Source organism: Tyto alba, unplaced genomic scaffold (assembly GCF_018691265.1).
Source record: "Tyto alba isolate M040663 unplaced genomic scaffold, T.alba_DEE_v4.0 Super-Scaffold_11, whole genome shotgun sequence".
NCBI classification, from domain to species: domain Eukaryota; kingdom Metazoa; phylum Chordata; class Aves; order Strigiformes; family Tytonidae; genus Tyto; species Tyto alba.
In genome coordinates, this window is record NW_024881273.1 from 5,991,997 (window position 1) to 6,015,853 (window position 23,857).

Here is a 23,857-nt window from a genome sequence, read left to right on the forward strand (position 1 = left end):
AAACAGTTCTGGCTATACAATATTCTCCTAGCAGAGCCATGGCATTAAGGGACACCAGAGTCGCACATTGCCTAATTTAAAACACAGGCTTCTCTGCTGGGGAAAGAATAAAAAAAAAAAAAAGGGGAAAAAAAATAGAAAAGGCAATCCTAATGGCTGCAGACTCAAGGTGTGCAGTAAGAAATGTGTCGAGATGACCAGCTCACAAGGGTTCAGCCATTAAATGGCCCTCACAGGGAACAACTGCTGGCCACAGTGCCAGCAGGCTGCCTTCGGTCCGACGCTACGCAGGTCACAGCTCCACGCCCGGCTGCTGCAGCCACTGCCTACCTCATGCCCCTTTCTATTAACATCAGGTGTAAAACCACAAATCCAGAGCAGGTCGTGTTACGGTAACAGACCCCTATAAATACTGATGTGTCCTGTGCAATTCACTGAGCTTCCAGTGATGTATTTTAATGGGAAACATCTAAGCACCAAAACACTGTCTAGCACTTCCCAGTTAAGTGCAACCGAGGAACAGTGTGTGCTGCCTTGATTGCCTGCCTGCATGAGCTGGTGTTCTGCGCCGGCTAGGAACTACGTTTAGACACGATAGAAAACTGAACAACAAATGGGTGTTTGTAAGCACTGCTATTCAAAAAGAAGCTGGAATGATTTTTTTTTCCCCTCTTTTAGTTTTTCTTTCCCTTTATCTTTCTCACAGCGAAATCCGGAGTAGATGGGGAAGGAACAAGAAGAGCCATATAAAGTTTCGAAAAATATTCTCTCAGAGGAAAATAAAGTGAGTCACTTGAACGTTTGTGCAAAAGCTGTGGAGGGCTTGTTTTCCCCTGTAGAACGGGGACACAAATGTGATTTTAAAATGTTTCCCAAAACTTTGAAGAACGCTATAATCCCACTTGTCAAGCAGTAGACTGATGGATTTAAGGAAGGTGGATTATAAATTTGCTTTTAAGGATGGGTTTAGTGTGCATAATTGCAGGTTGAAGTGTTTCTCAACTCTCTTGGTTATTCTTACATTCCCCAGAGGAACATGCTGCTCCATAATACATCATGAACCACTTTTAGTCATGTTTCATTAAATATTTATTTTACATATTTGAAACAATCATGGTCTGTGTTAAGGTTTCTCCTTATGCACAAACAGATTTAATGGGATAACACGCAATTTGCCTTTGTTGATGGGTTTTAGAAGAGAATGAAAGCAACAACTACAGTTTGGAGCAAAACGAGAAATCTGAAGACGTCGGGTATCCTCACACCACCACCAGAAGCTGGAAGGGAGATGTTACAGCAAACAATGTTCCAGGGAAGAACTGGTCTCTCCTTTTCACTCTAAACGGGAATTTTGCTCAACCTGGTCACACCCCAGCTCCACCTGCATTGCAACGCTCCCGAGTAAGCCCCGTGGTCCCCAGCGCGCTGGGTCCGAGCGGGGACAACACTAGGTGTCACTCGCTCCCTGTGCGAGCAGGAGCTTGGACTCTCCTCCGCTGGGGAGCAGCAACAGGAATCTCCAGAGTACAAAAAAGGCCAAAATGAAAATACTTTCTGCAACCATAGCAACTCAGAAATACTGAGGTAGTTGCTGCTCAGAGTGTAAGGAAGAAGTATTTTCCCCAAATCAAGGAAACGTTCTTCCCCTGACACTAGAGCATCTACACAGTTCTCTCCACTTCAAAATTTCCATTGCAAAAAAAAAAAAAAAAAAAAAAAAACAAAAAAAAAACCAAACAAAACCCCGTTGTTTGTTTCCGCAAGACCAAACCACATCCCCATTCGAGCAGAGAGAACATGGTGTCAAGTTAGCATAAACTCTTATTAAGCAACCAAATGCAATGTGTGTAGATAGTGCCAGAAGATCTCAAGACATTTTTATAAACATAAATGAATTAAGCAATGACCTTATGAACCCACAGAGAATTATTTGCATTTCAAGAGACAAAGACACCAAGATACAGAAATCGGGGATAAGAGCCAGAAACAGAACTGATTATCCAGTTCTTCATTAAAGCTATTTACGCATTTTAATGTATTTTAGCTTGGATACACTTTTTCTTCCTCTTGTATCTTTTGATAAGAAGCAGCTGTGAACAATTGCTTAAGACTTCCAGGTACAGAGGGAGCTTGTCTTTTGGGAAAGATGCCACATAAGGCAGAAAATCAAAACATGTAATGCCTCCCTGAAGCACAGCCTTTGAATTTTATGTTGACTGACTCACAATCCACAATTTTCCTTAAGACACCAGCTGGTGTTAGTGTGTTCACCCGTGAACAGCTCACCTTTTCCATACCCTGAATGCAAGACATCATGGCATGATTTACTTTTCTAAGGTTTCATCCATTCTAAAATAAAAATTGCACTGTTAACATCCTCCTTTGTTTAGATACAAGTGTTTCAGGTATCACATAAAACCACAATAGGATCAAGCTCTTCCAAAAATATTCTATTCCAAGCCTACAGCACACAAAGGAAGGACCAGCACCGACCCAAACTGCCTAACCAGGGCTGAGGGCAGGCAGCCAGCCTCAACTCGCTTCCTGCTGAATGGAGGTGAATGGGAATGCTCAGCGATTTGGGTCCTACCTTCAGAGTCTTCACAGCCACTGTAAGGTTGTACTTCTTCCAGACTCCTTCATACACCTCTCCATACTGCCCTCCACCAAGCTTGTGTTTCATCGTGATGTCAGTTCGCTCTATCTCCCATTTGTCGTAGTTCGGAGACACGCCATAAATAGTGGGCTTGTTGCGTTTGGGCGCCGGGTAGTGCAAAGTGGTGATGAGCCCATCTGCGACAGTTGAATGATGATGGACCAACTCTGCCAAGGTGTTGAAGCGGCTCTCTGAAGAGACATACAGCTAGGAACCAAAGAGAAAGCTCATTCACATAACACACATCGGAGCATTCATATGTAGAAGCTACATTATAAAATTATGAAAGCAAAGTGTTGCATTGCTTCTACTCAAGCTGCAGTACTATGAGCTCCACAAGCTCTGTAACAGCTCTCAGAGCTGAGAACAATCAATGCTTACATGGGAAATGCATGGATTCAGGAGAAAACACATGCACTTCGCTGAAACAAGATGGAAGGAATGACTGCAAATAGCATCAGATTGGCATGCTGTTGCTTGAAATGTCTTTTTTCAAAAGGCTGGTCAGTAAAGATTATGGGACATTTCCTGGAGAGTAGGGGACTGTCAGCCTCAGTGTGTTGATGATTCCATTATTGCCATTTGGGTTATGACATTTTCACCTGCTTAAATTCTCCTTGGAGTATCACTAGCAAACCGGTGGCTTCCCTGATTTTGGCCCAAGCCTCTGCACAGTATTTTGGATCAAGTTAGGCAGCTGGTCTGCTCCGTTCTTGTGATGGGCAACAATCAATAACACAGCAGTAAAAACATTACCACTGAATGAAAACCTACTGTGAGGCACGATAACCCATATTTGTTACCTTTTTAACATTTACACAGAAGATCCATTTTCAGTCTAAAAGCCTACTAAAGAAAATGGACAAGTGACTCCCTACCATCAGACCTCTGTATTTCCCATTTTTGCACTCAAGCCCAGTCTTCTGCTAGGCAAGGTGACAAAAGGTAGAAATTTAATTTTAAAAAGAAGTGGTGCTGATAACACCTGAAGGAAAGGGAGAAACCTTTGTATCAAAGTGCAACAGCCTACGCTGGCAAACAGAAGATGGAAGAGCTCCATTTCTCACAAAGGACCAAGGTCTGGCAAGGGACAACCTCACAGAAGAGCAGCGCTGTGTTAGCCACCCAGATTTCTGTCCAGTCCACGCACCGTGAAATGAGTGCGATGCACTGGTCCTACTCTACACATGACATGCCAATAGCTACGATCAAACTTCCCAAATGCTTCTGACTCGCTGGATATGCACTCAACAGTTTGTGAATGTGCAGCGGCCATCTGTCTGGGATCTCGGGAGGCTGGGAAGTTGACGAGGCTGACAGGCATCCAAAAAATCCAAGACTTTGGGTCAAACTCTGCTTCTTTCACCTAAACAGAATTCTTGGATGGAAAAAGAAAACGCATCTGCGGAGCTCCAGCAATATGTGAATATGTCCAACAGAAAAGGGAGACATATTTGCAAGAGAAAGAAAGAAAAAAAGATAACGTTTGCAGGGAGGGACAAAACCACCCCCAAACTTGAATAAAGGCTTTGGACTGGAGACTGGCAATTCCCGAATGGATGCTCCTCCTTTGCAGGCATCTGTTTACTATACAAACACAAAATAAAAACAAGAGGCATTGGAGAAGGCCAAATATTCTGAAACATAAGAGAGCACAAGCACTACATATAAGAAAAGCTGAGTGAAAAGAGCAGCCGTATCACACAAGGAAGGCAGTGATAGACAAAAGTGCCTCTCCCCTTCAGCATCCTGCTTGCCCAAATCCCTACGTAAGTTTATAAGAATGAGTCGTATGCTTATGTATGTATGGTAACTACTAATGTCAGAATTGTCAAAAAAATGCCAATCTATGTATGTCATAGACTTACTTGAAAGAGCTGTAGAAAGGTAAAATGCTCAGCTCCGGCACACAGCGTAACCCAGAAAGGGGAAAACACACACAGATGTGAATGACCCCACAGACAGGTTAGACTACTGCAAGGTACAGCGTGGCTGTTGCCTTTCAAGCTATGGCCTTTGTAACAGAATGATGTCCCCTGTAAGGTTTCTGGGAAGTGAACATTATCTGTCATTTGTCATTCAAAACAGGCAGCTATGCTGCAGAAACCTACCCTTCCAGTGTTGGAAAATCATGACGCTTGGCTAAAATGGCATTTCCTCTGGTGGCAATAGCGCCTGGGCTTGGGGGAGTGGGAGAAGATGCACAGTGGTGTCTTGGTTTGGGCTGAAATAGAGTTAATATTCCTTTTCAGGGACTAGATGAGTGCTGTGTTTTGGATTTAGCCCAAATCAAGACAAGTGGCCAACCTGTCTGTAAGCCACTTGAGCTAAAACCACGCCATTAATTACTCTGGTGAGAACACATACACTTTTGGATGCGCAAGGGCATTCAGAGTGGAGGGTTTTACACCCTGGGCTGAAGAAATGTACTTTCCCTATACTCTTGTTTTTCTTTTGCTACAGCTGATGATAAAAACAAAAAAACAAACAAACAAACAAACTATGGAAACTTTATCTCTAGAAAATAAAGGCATCCCGCTGGCGGGCATGTTCTCAACCCTCTACCAAAATTAGTCAGATATTCTTTCTGTAGAGTAACTACACCAAATCTCATTTCAACACTATGTTTGGGGAAAAAAACAAAAAAAAAAAAAAAGGCAAAACAAAACCAAACCACCTTTCATGGTTAAAGAGGTGAAATCACCTTAAAAACAGATGTTCTAAGAACAGAAAAGTGACAACATAAGAGAGGCTTTTACAGCTGCACGGCTTGGACCACCAAGCATCAGCCAGTACAACCACAATTTAAAACAAGCCATACCTGTTTGGGAACAACTTGTAGTACTAGCAGTGCTATGAGCAGTTCACATGCTACACTGAGGACTAAAATAGAAAAGTGTGGATGTAGAAAATTATGCTGAATGCCAGGATCACCTGGAAGTATTAGAGAAGTATGGAGAGGAAGCTGCCCGTGCTTTTATGATGGCTTATCTCACAGAAATTAGAGATACCTGTATTTTGTGTGACAGATTATATGATCTTGTTGCAGCTGGAGAAGTTAAATAAATGGCCAAAGGTTCCACAGCAAACCTGTAGCAGGATGGGGAACAGAACTCAGGATCACCCTGTCCAGGCCACAGGACAACACTCCATGCCTTAACACACATAAAGTTTTCCATTTACCTTAAAAAACCCCACATCCACTGACTAAATGTGCTCATTCTGTAGGCAGAATTTTTCTAACCTCTCAGTGATTACATCCCCAATGCTGACTCCTGAAGGCCTTACTTCCTATCAGCACTACTGGAAATCAGAGGTATGCTACATATAAACCTTCATCTGGAATGTGAGGCATGTATCACAAGAAGATGAAGCGAGGAGCAGCTATGAACGGCATGCTGCCGATGCAGCCCAGCGAGTCGCATGACGCTCTGACTACTCGCTGCAACCTCCATTCTCTGCTGACCCCAATTACCCAGACTAAACTCAAGTTGCTTGCTGGATAAGTTCCCCCAAGAAAACTGCCCGGTGCTGCTAACTGTACCCATACAGAGTTAATAGACTGAGTGTTTCTGCAGTGCATGAGGTTACACAGGGACTCAGACAGTTCGCTCCCCAGCTACGCTGTTGACACATTCTTTGGGCAATTTTTGTGTATTGTCAGTCAAACTGTTAACACTGGTCCTGTTCCAAGCGGCTCTGCTTGTAGAAGCTAGCCGCACATCTGGAGGTTCTGCCACTGGACCACATATCTTTTCATGGCTAGTATATTTTATAAGGGTGGTGAAACCGGCCCAAGCTCACCTCCAATACATCCTTAACCTGATGGCATTCCCTCTACCCTGTCAGCAGACAAAACTGAACAACCACACAAAAAAATCCATGAAGATTCATGATAAAGGAGTGAGTCTACATCCAGTTCAGCCACTGGAGGCTCCAAGAGACTCAAGCAGGACCCGTGTCCTGTGTCCCTAATGCTGAGGATAGCAGGATTTGAAGAACTGTCTGGGCAACGCTGTTTATTCAGTTGGGTTACTCAACAGGAGGCTTTGCCTCAAGTACTATCAAGTCAGGAAAACCAAGTTCTCTGTACCACGGAAGTGGTTTACCAGATGACTAGCTGCACCGTGCCAGCCAAATCAAGAAAGGTTACTTTTAATGCCTGCCTTAAAAAACAAAAACAAAAACCAAAAAACCCCAAACCAACAAAACATTAAAAGGTGGTCCGGAAGAATATGATCCATTAATCTGGGAAAAAAAAAGAAAAAAATTGCCTGAGGAATATATTTTATTTTAAAGTTGTTGAACCTCAATGCATTCAGTATGAATGGTCCTAAAATTAAGACACACACACCTCTGATCTTCTTCCTTAGATCTTTCCATTTTCCCCAGGAAAAAGCCTGGGTATGGTTGTGCATTGCACAGCACACCTCCGTGCCCAGCATCAGTTGTTCCACACGTTTCTCTAATACCTCTTTCTCCCAATAACTTGTTCTCTCGGCCACAGGATATGATCCCACCAAAGCCATTCACCCTTACTGCAGCACTTGCAGATATTAAATTCCCTGGACAGGCTGACTAATGATACAGCAGGCAGGGAAGGCCCCAGGTGCTCAGGGAGCTGAAGGTAAGAGCTTTACTTTGGCAGAGCCATGCTCTGCTGCAAAGCAGGTAATAGAGTACGACACGAGCAGCTCAGAGTGGGGACCCAGCAGTCTCCATTTCACAGAGGAGAAAACAAGGATATTAGCTGTTTCTCTTCCTAGCTCCTCAGCTTTTACAGCAGGAAACAGGGTGCTGGAAGAGCACGGCGTCCCCCAGCCCAGCAGCAGAAGCAGAGTGGGCAGCACGTCTGCCACTAAGTTGCTGCAATTCACTGCCCAGCTCATTAACACAAATTGAAACCGATGTGGTTGAACACACCAGATGGCAAACTGCAGTTCCTGATGCATGGATGTGGCAAACTGCCCCTTCTGCAGGGATGCTGGCCCTTGGCACCACAACGGGGAGGACTGTGGCTACCTCTTCGCTCACCCCTGCATGAACAGCCAAAGCCTGGGAGACACAGCTCTTGGTCACTGCCACTTCTCGATTTTGTATTTCCAACCACCATCAGCTGCAGATCTGCTTTAGTGAATCGTGCTGACCTGCACCTTTTCTCAAAAACACCAATTCAAGCAACTTTGTGGAAAATGAACAGTTAACCTGGCTAATACAGACCTGAACGGATTATTGTAGCTCTGCAGAACTGTTTTTTTGGGATAAAAACAGCTCTGCTGGGATGAAAGCCTTCATATGCCAAACCCTTTCACAGCTAAAATGGAGAACATGTGCTATCGCATCATGGACACATGCTTATTTACACCAACTGAAGGATGCCTGGGTTCAAAATGTTCACAGGTGAACACTGCTCATCTGCCAGCATCAATGTGAATAGAAGGAATATCAACTACAGAGACAGCAGGAGGAACAATATTTCAGATTGCCATGTAGTCCTTCAAGTATGCTGCATGTCAGCATTTCACAGTGCCGATTTTGACCACAGTGTGTCTACATGGGAGGAAAAATGAAGAATCAAAGCACCTTAACTTGGAAATACATTGCCTTAAATAACATGGTCAGAATTGTCACAATTACAATCTGTTGGCTAAATTAGACAAAAAGTATGTCATTACTGAATAAAATCTATTTATCTTATTAAAGATTTTAGAGCAATGAGAGTCTGATAAATAGGAAACACTATATACTGGTTCCCTATGTTTTCATACTAAAGACTTTGCTGTCAACATTGTTGTAAGAAGAAAAGCTCTTGCCGGACAAAAGTAAATTGACCATGGTGGGCCACTACTATACTTGATTTTTATTTTTTTTTTCTTTTGAAGTACTTTAATGGCACAGAATCTGTCATCTACTAGATGCTGGCAAGAAGAGCCTCAGCAGCCATGCTCCAGACCCACACTTCCAACTTCTGCACAGGATCTAAAGAGACACTGCTTAAAATAGATTCGTTAAAAAACAAGATTTTCTGAAATCCAATGCCAGCAGAAATGTTTCCATGAAATTCAAACAAAAATCTGTGGAAAACTAGACTTTTATGCTAACATTTCTCTGCAGCATCCACAAAGCACGGCATTGCAACACTGCTATAGCACACAACGATCTAGGGGGAAAAACTTAAGAAACTAGAGACAGGGCCCATATAAAAGTGAAAGTGCCTACCCGTCTCCAACGATCACGCTGAAATACTGTAGAGAAATCAAAACAGTAGTTAAAAATACTGCAGAATAGCTCAAAAAGCATTCTGTCTCCAACATTTACACGATTATTAGTAACATTTACTGACTTTTCTGATTTGGCAGTGGAAGAGATTTTATCCTTTGAACATATGGGACAAGATTTGATCCTCAGAATCTCGTATTAATGGTATCTACTACATTCAGCTCTGGTGTAACTCTAGAACCTCCTACCTTAGAGTGTTTCTCTACTGAGCTGTACTCACCAGAAGTTTGCTAAAGGAGTAAAATTATTTTGTCATAGCCATGTCAGAACCTCCGTTTACTGTAACTACAGATGAAACGCATTGCGATCAGGGTTCAGAATTGCACGATTCGATTGCTACTACTCGACCTTGTGCAGTCAGTGGACAAAGTATACCAGCAAGGTTTTCTTTCATGGTTTGGATAGCCTGCAGCCTACCTTTCCGTCAGATGCAGTGTTTATTCTGTAGTGGTACACCCTTCCTTCATATCGTAGTGAAATAGATCTCTGTCCTGGACTGCTCTCACTCTCTCGCACAAGAAAGCTGCCGTTGATACCGCTACTCAGAAGATACTCAGCAGCATTACGTGACACTGGTCCATGATACCAGGAATGCTTCTCCAAACTATTCACTGGGGTGATGTAGTTGCTGGGCACCCAGCCTTGTCCATTCTTCGTTTGGGCCTCGCACCATTCCCCATTATGATTGTAGCCCAGGACACGGAGTTTTTCACCTTAGCACAAGGAGAAAACCTATTTAGACATGGCAAACCTGGGAGCTGAGGACAAAGATAGGTTCTTTCTGGCTAACAGATCATTAAATAATCTCCTATAAGAAAGGGAACCTGACTGAGCAGGGAACGTGTGTTTCTATAAGCTTGAGTGAATCTCTCAAAGCCAAAGTCACATGTATGCTTCAGGAGTTAGTTAGGCTCTTGTGCAGTTCTGCAAACAGCTCTGATACTGCTTGAGCTTTAAAACTGAATCAAATGAAGCAAATTTTATTTGAACTGAATTGGTTTGATGGGGCTAGGAGAGAACACGAGTGGATAAACAATAAAAAAATAATTTCCATTAGCAAAGTAAGCAGACGTGACTTGGAGTACACATAAGGAACAGAAAGACTAAGTAAGAAAACACTGTAGCTGTACAGTTATTTTTCATACAGGGACTGTGTTTTGAAGAACTAGGAAAATGACAGAAGCCAGCCTCTAAAATCAGCTGAGTTTAATTTCTCAGTTCAAATTCTTGCTCCTAATGGAGACCTTAGTTTTGGCAAACAGTTTCTTGCCCAATGTAAAAACTTCAGACAGTTTTAACCTTTTAAAAGGTTATGGCTTTGTGAAATACTTGTATTTGTTTAAGAAGAATTCCCACAGTAAAAAAAATTCCATAGGGTTTAGTGTATAACTCAGTTATTCCACAGTGATTTCATTCTACGCCTTCTCACACACCCCCAGTACCACTCTGCCCAGCTACCTTACCTTTAGTTATGCTGAGAGTGTTGTCCCCACTCGCCACAAAATCATACAGTGCAACAAAGAGATGGGGGTCATTTTCACTAGGACAGGACAGAAGGTTTTCCTTGGAGTTCCAGCGAGCTGCTTCGCTCAGACCCTGGGGCTCAAAGTCTGACACTACCGGTCTCTGAAGGGCTTCTGGAGGAGGAAGAGAGAGAGAGGAAAAAGCAGGTTCATTTTTGCTGATAAAAGCCATCTGGTTAACCCACGCACTCTGATTTTCTAATTTGCATTGTTTCTTGACATGTGTGCTTCTCATGCGTCAGAGGACAGATATGGATAGTTCTTTAATGCATATCTCCTGTCACATAGGCAGGACACTTTTGTACCAGAGCTGTTCCCCAGCGTGCCCCGAGCCCCCAGCTCCTGCCTCCCACAGCACACAGGAGAAGGAAAGCCCCTCTCCCTCCCTCCAGTAAATGCTGCTCACGTAGGCTGTTTGCTGCTTGTAAATCCTTTGGCTCATGCCTAACTGCTAGAACAGTTAGATTTGAAAACAAAACCGAGACCTTTAAAAGGTAAATCCCTTAATTATCCTATAAATTAAATCATCAGAATGTTCAGCACAGAGAGCCAGACAGGGCAAGATTCAGAAGACATGGTATTTAAGAATACGTACTTCCATTCTCCACAGTATTTTTAATAATTTCTCTTCTTATACGAGTACAAGGCTTTGCCTTTTTTGTTGCCCTCTGTCCTGCACGCAGCTCTTGAACCAGAGTGCAGTGGCAAGCATACTTCACATAATGAGCTTTTGACATTCTTAGGCACCCTGAGACACCTCCAGAAAAAGAGTCCTAAAAACTGAACTTCACAGGTAAGTAAAAACCAACCACCGAAGTTTTTTGTACACTGCAGCACATGAGGTGTGCAATATTCAGTAAGTATCAGGCAAGTCCAAGTACATCAGGGAATTTTATTGTAGATGCTCCTGCAAACCCTCTCCTCTGGATGATGATTCAGGAGTTTGGGGCAGTGATGTTCCAGGTAGTTGTGCCCCCTCACCCTCCAGCTGTGCTGGCAGCCCTGTGGGCAACTGTGCTGGCACAAACCCAAGACAATAAGTTGTGAAAAATCTTGGGGTTTGCAGGGTTATTTTCCATCTGGATGAGTTCGCTGAGCGAGGTCACAGCACTGCAGACAAACCACTGCGTCAGCACAGCTATGTGGACAGGAAACACGGCACTATCGCACCCAGCCCCTCGCACCATGAACTGCTCGTCATTCCTCAGCATCAGCCCCCGCCTGCTCCCCCCACTCGCTGCTGAATCCCTCTTCTGCACAGGAGAACACAGCAAGGTTCTGCAGGGAGAAATCCCAGGCCAAGTCTCTTCTAGATTATCAGGTCACCTGGGAGCACAGCTCTCTCTTAATACTTGTAATATTCACTAGCAAGGGGCTGCTGTGTAGATGCAATCACACCAAAATATGCTTTAACACTATTGCTTGTTTGTTCTGCAAAGCCAGTATAAGCTGCACCTGTAACCCAGTGAAGAACTGATGCAATGGACACCAGAAAATGTATGGAAGTCAAGCGTGGATTGGGAGGTCCAAAATACCTCTCCCAATGAGGAAATGTTAAAAAACCAAAACAAAACAAAAAAACACACACAAAAAAACCCCAACAACAACAAAAAGCAAAACAAAACAAAACACAAACCATCCCAAATCCCAACCCTTCAAACAGTAACAAATCCCATTATTGTTTAAGCTTTGGTGGTGAAAGTGCCACTATTCACCCATGGACAACCTGGCATCCTTGATATGTTGGTCAGATCACCACTAGTAAAGGCTCTCTGGGAGATTATTTATGAACAGAAGTACTACTACATTCTTTGGGAAAGGTAGTATCGTGTATGTGGGCAGAGAGCAAAACAGCAAGTATAGACACTGTTGGGCCTATTTTCCTAGCCAAACCGTATCTGCAGGGAGATATATTTTTATAGTGAATCAGAGAAGTCAACTAATTCTCCTTTCTAAACGATTCCACAGTTAGAAAAGGTGGTTGTGTGGTTCGGTGGTTTTTTAAAGCACCTTGACACACTTGCTTCCTACTCTTCTTTCCTTCAGAAGAATACATTTAGTATACTGGGTTTGCTTTAAGAGCGACAGTGAGAAAAGAAACAGAAAATCCATTTTCAGAAAATTAAGCTATAATCATTTTACCATGAAAACGCTTTGATCCTGTCAAGCCCATTAAGCTCCCTTATCAAACACAGGGCACTGCAGTGACTGGAGATACTCCAAGGAGTTACACCATCACTGAACACCTGGAACAGACAGACAGCAGAGAGCTGCAAGTAGCAGATAGACAACCTCAGTGAGGAGCGATGCTGTGATGCTCTCCCCCACATACAGTACACACCAGTACATGCTGCACAGTGGGATGGACCGTAACCTCCATTAGGAAGGAAAATGCCTCCCTCGTGGGGGACTGATTCGACAGGAAAGCAGGAAATCCAAGTCAGGCTCCCCTCCAACTCCAGCATGATCACAGCCCGGCGAAGGACGGCTCATCCACAGCCACGGATGGGGATGAGGGAGGAAAGCCAAGTGCTCCACAAGAATCCCTCCCTCGTGCCCAGGCTGTGGCAGGGCTGGGACTGACTCATTACACACGGATGCCAAGGTATGCACTTCGATTCAGACCATGAGACAACACTGTGTCAAACACTGAAAGCACCCGCAAGGTGGGGTGCAAAAGTCAAGAAAGGCTGCTTTTGCTCGATGACATTCCTACAAACACTGACTCAGAGATAACTGTCTGCAAACCCAAAGATCCGCATGAGCAAGGGCTGTTAACAAGCATATGAGAATTTGCTAAGCTGGAAAACCACAGAAGTGCCCCCAGTGAACACACAGGATGCTACGGACAGATGGGCCCGTATCTGCTGCGTGCTCCAAGTCAACCCTCCCTGCTCAGACACCGGCACCCCAACGGAGATGCACACTGGGTGTGAACGCTGCCGCGCAGGAGAGCGCGACGGGGAGATCCAAGACCCAACTCTTGGTTCACGTTAGGGCCGGTGTATCCAGAAGGTAGGAACCCCAAGCTAAGAACTGGCGTGGGGAAGGTAGTGACTGACTGAAGCTTGAAGAGCGGCAAGAAAGGGAGGCTGAGGCCCTGAGTCAACACAGAGAAGAGCGTAAAGGAAAGAGCAAAATTGTGATGACCCGAGTGTAGCAGAAATCTGATAGACCGTGACAAAACACACTTTTAAATGTCTAGGCCCCCAGAGGAGGCTGTCAGCACACTTGGGACACAAACCATGAAGCAAGAGAAGCCGACAGGACGTGTCCATCTGGGAGCCACGTACAGTCAGCTGTCAGAGGTATTTACCCCTCTGAGCAATCCTCTGGTAAATTTGCCCAGACATCACAGTCCTTCAGAGCAGGAATTAGACATTGCTGTTCATATGTATTGAGGGTCTTTTTCAACACACTACAGCTTCTTCACCTCCTACTGCTGGTTTTAACTACAATTTTACAGCACTGCTGAGCTCTTCAGTGGGCCGGTTTTCTCCCAGTAAATCAGCCTGGCTGCTGTACCTACAGGAGGGTATCTTGGCGTGGCGATGGGGCAGGAAGCGAGCATAATTCAATGTTATCTCTGCACTATGATTCCCTCCACTCATCCACTTTGTTGTCTTCTGCGTCCCAGCAAGACTGTAATTTATTACTTTGATCATAACCATGCTCCAGATGACACCTGGATTCCTGGGAGGAGTCCCAAGGCAATGCTGTAATTCAGTTCTCCACTAACACTGATGACTCTTAATTAAAAGCGGAGCAGACTTCGAAGTAAGACAACAGCAGCTTTAATTTGGAGGCATTACCCATAAGAATGTCTTCATTTCCCCCCTAAATTAAGTTTTTACCAGGAGATATTTATGTTTGCACGCTAACAGGTTTCATAAGTGTAACTATTTCCTGCTAATTACTGTTTATATGAAGTCATGAATCATTGCTGGGGACTGTGTTAGAATTTCTCAGATATGAACAATTCTGGTCTAGACCAACGCAAGCAAATTTCCTCAGTAATTTAAGGGAAGGGTTGGAAAACAGGCAGCAGCACAGAATTACAATCGGCTCCTCCACAGCTGACTGTGGGGCAGTCCCAAGGGAAGGAGGAGACCTCCTGTCTCCCTACAAAACAAACATCCTGTGATCTCACAAACTATGCTGGCATTTTTTCCACGAGGTTTCTAAAGCAAGGGAGCACAGAACACATCTAGTAATCTCTTTGGAGGTACAGCACAATGTATCTAAAGCCTCTCCTTTCCCTACATTCCCTCTACTCTCCTTTTCCTCTGGAAGAAATGATGATAAATGGCAGAATAGATATGAAGATTTAATACAACCAAATGTTCCCAACTCTGAGCACATATAATGGAGCAGCTGCCTCCCTGTCCCAGTATTTCCTTAGTGGCCTTCACAGATTCCCTATGCCTGATGGAATAGGGATTTAAAAAGGAAAAAAATCTGTAAACCAGATTTCTCCAAAAAGAAGGAAGGTTTCATGTTTTATTTCAGACTCATCCCTTTAGTGAGATCATGCTCAGCCTCTCCTGCTACCCACCCCATAGCACAGGCCATATAACCTTCTGCAACAAAGGCCATCACTGTCGCTCCTGCTCTTGGCTGATATTTGGAAAGCCCATGTTCTTACAGCCAGCATGAAGACAAATGATCACTTCTTAAATATTATGGATTTCTATACAGAGATGAAGAAGTACACAAATATATCCAGCCTCCCTCAACCAGACCCACTCATGTGCTGGACCAGTCTCCCCAGCCATGCTACCCTATTTCCACTCTCAGCGAGGTGCCTTCATCCTGCAGGCAGGCTGCACTCCTCCTCGCATGGCCACCAGGAATCTCCAGCACTCTAAATACTGAAAACCAAGTCTGCTGAATGCAAACACAAGTGAACAAGGCCACCCATGGCTCCTGCTGCATTGCCCATGCACAAACAGGTCCTCACAGTCAAGCACGGTGTTTTTATCTTGTCTAACACTAAGCACCCCTGACAATGTGACTTCTCCTACCCCAAGAGATGATTCTGTCATTTTGGGGCTTCTGTTGTTGCTTGGGGTTTTTTGTTTGGTTGTGGGGTTTTTGTCTTGTTTTCTTTTTGTTGTTGTTGGTGGTTTTGGTTTGTTTTGTTTATTTTTTTGAAGTTCACTCTCACATTAGCCTGCAGGTTCCACTTGAGTTTATTTCATTTATAAGTCCTTAGTGACACGGTAAATACCATCTTTCTCCAGTCAGCTAATCACAGTTGTAGATGTACAGAGTGGAATAGTGGGTATGGCATAAATTTGGATTTTATTTCCAAATCTGCTACTGAGCTGCTGCCTGACCTTAGATTATAACCTCTGAGAGAGGAAGGGGAAAGAGTAACTAGATCCAAGTGAGCTTCAATAACACTTGTGTATTTCTGAAAACCTTACCTTTACAATTTTTGGTTTTGTTTCCTTATTAAGGGAGCAGAAGCAGTGAAATTTGCCCATTTCTGAGCCCTGGGGAGGGAAAGCACCACGGAAGAATCATTGAGATTTACTGTTTTATTTCCCTGCTTTACTAAGCAGCCTCAGACTGCTTGGGGAAGGACTAACAGGTCTGTGGATGATCAGTTTTAGGTCTGAAGACAGTTACAGCTATTCCTATGAAATTCTAATCCTTTCCTCACCACAACCCACGGGAAATGGTAGCAAACACCATCAACCAGATTTTTTTAATAAGGATGGGACAGGCAAGAACCGCTGGAACCAGCACATAACTAGCAAGCATTACAAAGCCAGAAACATATTTGAAAGCAAGAACTCTAGTGAGTGATGGTAGATGAGAGGCCAAGAGGTGAGGAGCAGAAAATAGCCACGGAAAAGAGGAAACAAACAGAAGGCTCTTCCCTGGGAGGCTGCAACACTGCCTCAACGTACTCGCTCCTCCTATCAGACTGACGGAAGACCTGCCTGCTGACCCAAGCGACACCAGGGCAGGCGAGTCGCTGACAGTGCAGATTTGGGTCTGGCTCAATACTTGCCCAAACACATAAAAAGAAACTCTCCAGGAATGGGGCAATGGCTACAGGCTGCTGCTCCTCCCCAGCCCTGTCTACTCTAGCTGTAACAAAACACGCTAAAAAAAAAAAAAAAGAGAGCGAGAGAGACAATCTGACAGCTGGCAGCACAGAAATCATTTCAGTTAGGAAACAATGGACTTTACTAGTGTCCCCAAAATGGTTTTTAAACTTTACAGAGAACACTAACAGGTTTTAAATGAGACTTCTGCCTTTCAGTGGTAGAGCATGCCCAAAAAGGCAGCAAGACTATTCCAGCCCCTATTTGGGACATGGACACATTCTGTTTTCCAGATCAGATTGGCAGCAGTACTTGCTGTGCCTCTTCCCTTCTACTCGTTACCCTTTCTTGGTGTTAAGTGGGTGAGGAATTATTCAGTTTGGCAAAGGCAGAAAGGAGAAGGCAGATGACAAATTCAGATCCTTCACATTTTAAAATAATATTTACTAGTGTGAATAGAAATGAGGGCAAAAAATGGCCAGCTCAAACATCAATATAAAAACTCAGTAATCGTTAGAAACAGTTTAAAGTTATTTTTGATCAAGTTAAAGAAAAGGTCTCAACTCTTTCAGCAAGCAGGCAAGCCTGCCTGTAAACAGCAAAGCACAGAGCAGTGGGACATAGCATCTGCCATCCCTCCACACCACCACAAATTGGATTCTACAAACAATCCTCATTCCTGCAAAATAACAGACCATAAAAGCCTTTCAGAAGAGGACCACCATGAAAAAAAAATAAATTTCTGATTACGTGATCAAAAGACATGTACACCTACCCATGTGCCTGAATCTAAATCAGCCGTATCTCAAACCCAACCTCAATATAATATTTTCAAGAAGTGTGTTCAAAAATACACACAGACTTGATTTTGTTACAGTTCCAGGCTATTCATCAACCACACACTGTCCTGTTTCTGTTAACACATGAAAACCAAAATAAGAAATTGAACTAGGTAAAATTTAATCTATCCTCCTGGCTGTAACTGGTTTTCCACACAACTAATGGCCCTTTCATTCTTTAAGCAGTCATGTTTAAGCTTTCATAGTTTACTATAGTAAAGAAACTTTCAGCTTTCCCCTCCTGTCCTCAAAAGCTTCCCATACAACTAAGATAACAAGAGCAGAGTTAAATCCTCCAACGATACCACCATCATCTCCTTAATCCTTTCAGAAGCTTCAGCAAGGCCATGGGGCACGCATGGCAATGGACAGGTCAGCACACTCTGCTCATACAGATCCAGGAGCAAGGGTCCCTAGTTTTCAGACCTTGATACAAACCTACCCCCTTCTCACGATCTGCCAAGTTTAAGTGGTTTCTATCAAAATTAACAAATCTGTATGTAAAAACTTATCTTCTTAAGGGTAATGCAAGCAAATGGTTTTCACTTGCGCCCTTGGAGTACAGGGGTGTGGGGAAAGACACCACTACTCTTAGAAAGAGTCCTCAACAGTGCTTTCAACTGCAAAATTTTAGTAAAAAAGCTGCCTATGACTATCACATGGGGACCTTCAGCTTTAGAAAGAAATAACAGAAAAAACTACTTTTTTAAAACTCTTCCTTTTTCTTCCCAGATGAGTATGGATTCTAGGTGCTCACCCTGCTCTCCAAGAGATCCACAGTCGATTATGGTGGGTCCTGGGCTGCCTGTGTCCTGACTGTCACAGTGTTAACGTTGCAGTGGCCACATTTACTCACTTTTAACATGCTGCTTCGATGCCAGCTTCAGTTCTGCCCCATGCTGAGCTGAGAAATGAGACTGAGCTACTTTGATAGAAGATCCCTTAAAAGTTGTTTCAGTGCTCATTTCCCATCCCATCATAAAAAATAAATATGCAACCACAGTCTCAGGGAAACTGAAGGTAGAAATACTACAATATTTATTGTGTCAGTGATGGTGTCCTTAACACTGCCTATATGGCACAAGTCAAACTATGCTCTAATCCTATTATGCAACTGCATTGCAAATTGGGGAGGGGGGGAGTGGTTGTAACACACACAAAAGAGAAAACTTGCAAAAACAGTCAGGGTAACACCCTTGTAACATCATCCTTTAGTGTTCACTTCTGCAGGGAAGAGAGGCCCCAGATGCTCTGCCTGTTCTCCCAGGGCTGTGTTGAAAGATCCAACGGCACAGAAATGAGAGGCCCAGCATGACTGGGAGCTCCTCCTCAACACACAGCCACAACACCAGAGGCAGGGGCCACAGACAGAGGTTTTATAGAGCTAAAAGTTCACAGAAGTACTCAGATGCATAGGAAAGATCAAAATTATTCATATGCATCTGCCCACCATTAGTTTTCTGAAACTTTAAGTAAATAAAAAAAGTCCTCTGGAAATTGAAATAGAAAATTCTTCAGAGCCACTATATGCATCTGATAAATACAGACTCTTGATCAAAAACGTCTTCAAATGGGTTTGCCATGAGAAGCCAATTGTAGATTTTGAGATTCCTAACCTATGAATTTCCAAGAACCACTTCTCCACTGAATATTCGAGAGTTGAGCAACAGTGACTTGCGATAGGACCCGAGAAATCAGCTGCTGCCTTTCGTGCCTCTGATTTGATGAGTTAGCACAGTCCTCCTGGCATGTGGATTATTTTTACTGAAGCAACATCCAGCAACACAAAAGAAGTTGAAGAAGCGCAGACAGTCCCGGCAGGATGGACACAGCCCCACTAGTGCAGCAAAAGGGCCGGGGCTGCACGGGGGGGACCCATAACGCAGCTCCACAGGCGGGGTGTGAAGCCACGCCGGGGTGAAGCACTTGCTTGAGGTCACGCCAAGCAAGACCTCAGCTCAAAGTCCCCCAGCCCAGCATGGTATCTCTGTCGCTGAAGCTTTCAATCTGAACTACTTGGGTCTGTGTGTTTAACATCTCAGTGTCTACAACTAATCATGAGTGTGACTGAAAAAAAAATCACCTTTTGAAAGCAAACACGCAAGAAAATTCAGTGAAATGAGTGACCTCTGGAAAGCAGACTTACAAGGGGATAACCAAAATGAACTAAGAGATTATGTGTTAACGCATGCTGAAAATATTTTACTGATGGACTCATGTGAATTTTCTTCCTGAGCCTGGAGTTGGTTTAATCATCCTCCTCTCACATCCAAAATAAGGGAGATCCTTCCCTGGGCAAAAAAAATAAAGCCAAGGCCTGAAGATACAGCTTTGTTTATGGGCCTGGCAGTAAGATCACTTGACATTTTACAACCATAAATGGTAGAACCGCACTCCCTTTGTATACTGCATTTAATGAAAGTCACCTGGGGCCCGGGTTCCTTCACCCCCACATGCGAAAGACTAGCCTAAAGCTGGCCTGGACCAAACACCTCCCCAAGCCTGGCCCCAACTTGCAAGCAAGATAAAAAACTCATGTCTGGGATGGCAGTGGGGTCGGGCCGTGTCCCCCGGGAGCACACAGCAGGGCGCAGACCAACCCCTGCCCCTTGGGTACTCACCTTCCAGGTAGCAGCTGGAGGAGGAGGAAAGCCCTTTCTTTGATTTGCAACCCACCAATTTCAAGCAAATCTCCAACATTTTCATTTGTTAGAGTTTGGCTTCAGCTGTCTGGTTTCCCTTCCCCCCCTTCAGCTTCTTCTCGCACTGCTGAGTTATCCGGTAAAAGTCTAAAAAAAAGTCTAAAAAAAATCCTGTAAGAGTCTAAAAAAATCCAAGAAAAGTCTAAAAGAATCCAGGAAAAGTCTAAACCAGAATATCCAGGAAAAATCTAAACCAAAATACCCAAGAAAAGTCTAAGAAATCCAGCGCTCTGAAAACCATTACAAGGGCAAGCCCAAGAGGCGGAAAATCCTGGGGCCCCGCATCTCCTCTCCCGGGGAGTTAACTCCAGACATCTTCCCTCCTTCCCAACTCTTTTGGCGGGAGAGAGGAAGGGCGGGCGGGAAGGAAAATAAAAAATCAGGCAAAAAAAAAAAGCAAAGCCAACCAAGTTGGGCAGAGCCCCTCTGGCCCGCAGTCGGGGGCAGCTGCCCGCCCGCCGCCGGGCGCTGGGTGCAGGCAGCGCTGCTGGGGCGCCGCGGCCAACAAAGGGCCCCTTCAGCCGCTGCCTGCCTCCGTGACATCAGGCAGGCGAGCAACGCCCTCGCTCCTTAACCCTCCTCCTGCCTCCTCTCCCAACGCCAGAGAGAAAAATCAACAAGTTTTCCCCGCCTGGGAGAGCCCGCCTTGGTTTGGGAAGGGGGCAAAGGCAGGATATCAAGGACCCCCGGCTGCTGTTCGGGTGCTCGCGGTGCTTTGTGCGCGGCTCTGTTAAACCAAGCGAAGCGTTGGCAATAGCTGAAGTCTTAAAAGCGTGCCACTTCACAGCGTATTTGAGGGAATTGTTTAAATACTGTGCCTTGTAAGAGGGAGCAGCAAACTAAGAGCCATGCCCATTTGTAAACCAGGACAAAAACTGCAGGGGAGCTGGAGGACCTTCCCAAAAGATGCAGTCGTAGCATCTCTGCGGAAGTTACAGGCAAACAGATTCAGATCACAGCTGATGCAATTACACTCGCAGGATACTATTCCTCTTGCACAAGGGGCCAAGTTTTCACTCTCCTACTACCTACTACTCCTTTCCCCTGCAGACTCTGCCTTTCCGTTGCAGGTTTCTCAAGGCTACATGTTAATTACTGCTCTCCAGTTTTCTATTTTTTATAGATTACTTTCCAGCATTATTGTCTCCTTTTTAAAACAAGTATCACTTTTGTTATATATATTGATATGTGCATTTATATTTATATATTTTAAATATATATATATATATGTATACATATAAAGGAGATAGCAAATTGGGTGTGTATACAATTGCTTTTTTTTCCACTCAAAAATTCCCTTTCATTTACTGAATCTCGGGGTGCTTTTGCTGCTTGGAGCAAGAGGAGCTCAAGGGTGCAGAGTTCATCAGGGATACAAAATGGAGGGGCTGGGGAAAATGGTCTGGGAAGCCAACCCACAACAAATGCCACCACAGCGTGTGGAGCACTTGGTGTGTCACACACAGGATCAACAGAAGCAGCAAATCTTCATTTTTGTCCCTGAAAACTTCCCTCCACATCTGACAGTTTATTTTGGCAAGGTTATTGACTAGCTAGTGCTCTTTTGCCCTCCAACGTTTTCAAACATTTAATACTTTAGGGGAAACTCTGCACAATTCCAGCATCTGAGGACCATGCCTCCAAAACAACAAACATTGCTCAGACACTTTAAACATTATTTTGTAGCATTAGTTTGCCTCAGTCTTCTGATCCATGGGGTGTACGTGTGAAAGACAGCCTAGAAAGAAATCCTTGCTCTCTCAACTCGTACTGAACTGCAATAATAGCATTTGCATCTTTTAAAATACCATAAGTCACATCATTTCTAGCAGCAAAATCAACACAGTAAGGACAGAGTGATGTTCAAAGTGCTTTCACGCTTTTTCTCAGAAAAGATGAACATGGATACCCCATTTAATAAACCAGGAAACAGAAAGAGAACTTAAACATTTCCTGAACTTTGTCCAGAGAAGAGATGAGGCTACAGCTCTGATCCCCCACCTCTGGCAGCCTGTACATGCATTAGAAAGACAACTATGTACTTCTCCCCATGGTGTCCCTTCCACCCTCTATTTCTGGAGAAAAATTTCTGCTTTATGGAAGCACAAGAGCTTCAAGAGAAACCAACACCTATCTATGTGTTCCCTACCTGACTGCAACAGAGAACTTGTACTGAACTGCACTGGGGGGGAGGGGAAAAAAAAAAGATAAAAGCAGATTTGGAGAAGAAAGGTTATATAAATCACAGGAGGACTCTGTCATTACATGTTTAAGCCCAGTGTCATGTTTAGGGAACTGGGATGAAGTAACTTTGTGAGAGCAGATGAGGCATCTTGCACGCAACTTCTTTTCCATGTGAGGAGCATCTCTACTCTGCTTCTCCTCCAACTGCAGCTGGAGGAATGCAGAATCCCTGTAGCATCCCCTGGCAGTACAAAGGCCGCCCCCCATGAACACCACCCAGCCATTACAATTAAGGTTAAATACAATGAGCACCAGCAGAATCAATGCGGATTACATTCCCAATGAACTCCTGGGGTTCTTATTCCAGAAGAAGAAAGCCTCATCTCAATTTAAATTAACCCGCTTGCGGAACCACCTCACTGTAGGAGAAAGGCATTCACTCGGGGAGTTGAACACAAAGAGCTATCCTGGGATAACTTCTTCTGTAGATAAACAAATTAATTCCCTTTATGTTTCCACACAGACAAGCTTGTGTGGTCCCTCTGCTACAAACGTCATCCTTCAACGTTTCCTCTTTTGTGTCGTGGCAAACTAGGCTGTAAATACTTTGAGCAAATATCCTCTGCCTTTCCTGCATGCCATGAAATGAACTGGTGATACAGAAATAAAAGCCATATTGGTAGTGTCACACAAACTCCACTACTCTTACGGCTGACATCTATTAATCCCTTTCATGTTTGTTTGTCATATACACATCTTAGAATAAAATCAGTCATGAAAAGCGTGCAGACTTTTGGACTACAGAATGACTGATGCAACCTTCAACTCAGGCTTTCTGTTGCAGAATGGCAAAACAATTTTGGTTGGGAGCAGACTCAGAAGGTCTCCAGTTCAACCGCCTGCTCAGAGGGCAGCTATTTATCCAGATCAGGTTGTTCCAAACATCTTGCAGCTAAACTTTAACCAAGTCTGCTGGGCAGTGTGAAATGCTTTTTACCCTCTTATATCGATCATGTCTATCAGGCTTTGCCTTGCTGCAAGTTGCAAGTGTTGCTTCTCCCTTTTGCTCTGCACCTCTGGGACGAGTCTCTCCAGCCACCAGTTGGGTGGTTACGAGAGCACTGGGACCCCTTTGGTCTCCTCCTCCCCAACCAGGCGAAGGCAGCTCCCTCGGCCCTGGGGGCACCTCCTGCTCCAGCCCCCACCAGCGTGTCAGCATCTGCTACAGGGGAAAGAGGGAGCTGGACGCCGTACTCCAGATGTGGCTTTACATGCGCCAAAAAGAGGGAAATAATCACTTCCTTCGACCTGCTGGCTCTGCTCTTGCTAATGCAATCCAGTATCTATTAGCCTTTATTGTTCATGCTCATACAAGAGCATAAACCTATTTAGCCAACTGCCTTCATGCTTCAGCTTCTTCTAGCAGACAGCTATTTATTCTTTACTTTCTTAAAGCTACCCAAAATTTGAGGACAGATTTTTCCAAAAGCGAACGATCACACACGTGCATGACAGCAGCAGTGAAAGGACTGGACTCCATGAACAGAAAGTGAGTTTTGGCATGATCCCATGACGTTAGCAGCTGGAGCAAATTTTGTTGCGATACCATTAAAAC

The 23,857-nt window shown here is 44.2% G+C and overlaps 1 protein-coding gene across 2 annotated transcripts in view; it reads right to left on the reverse strand.

The window, feature by feature from the left end:
* Positions 1–23,857, reverse strand: part of ABL1 (ABL proto-oncogene 1, non-receptor tyrosine kinase) — an 83,541-nt gene that overhangs the window by 13,879 nt on the left and 45,805 nt on the right. Inside the window, exons 1-4 of one of the 2 annotated variants that reach the window (XM_033012005.2) lie at positions 19,978–20,541; positions 10,399–10,572; positions 9,353–9,648; positions 2,591–2,863 (exon numbers count right to left, since the gene is read on the reverse strand). In XM_033012005.2, the coding sequence (XP_032867896.1) occupies positions 2,591–2,863; positions 9,353–9,648; positions 10,399–10,572; positions 19,978–20,062 (828 nt within the window). In that variant the 5' untranslated portion in view covers positions 20,063–20,541. Of the gene's footprint in view, positions 1–2,590; positions 2,864–9,352; positions 9,649–10,398; positions 10,573–19,977; positions 20,542–23,857 lie in introns of those variants that run through there. The other variant, XM_033012004.2, reaches the window with a different exon arrangement.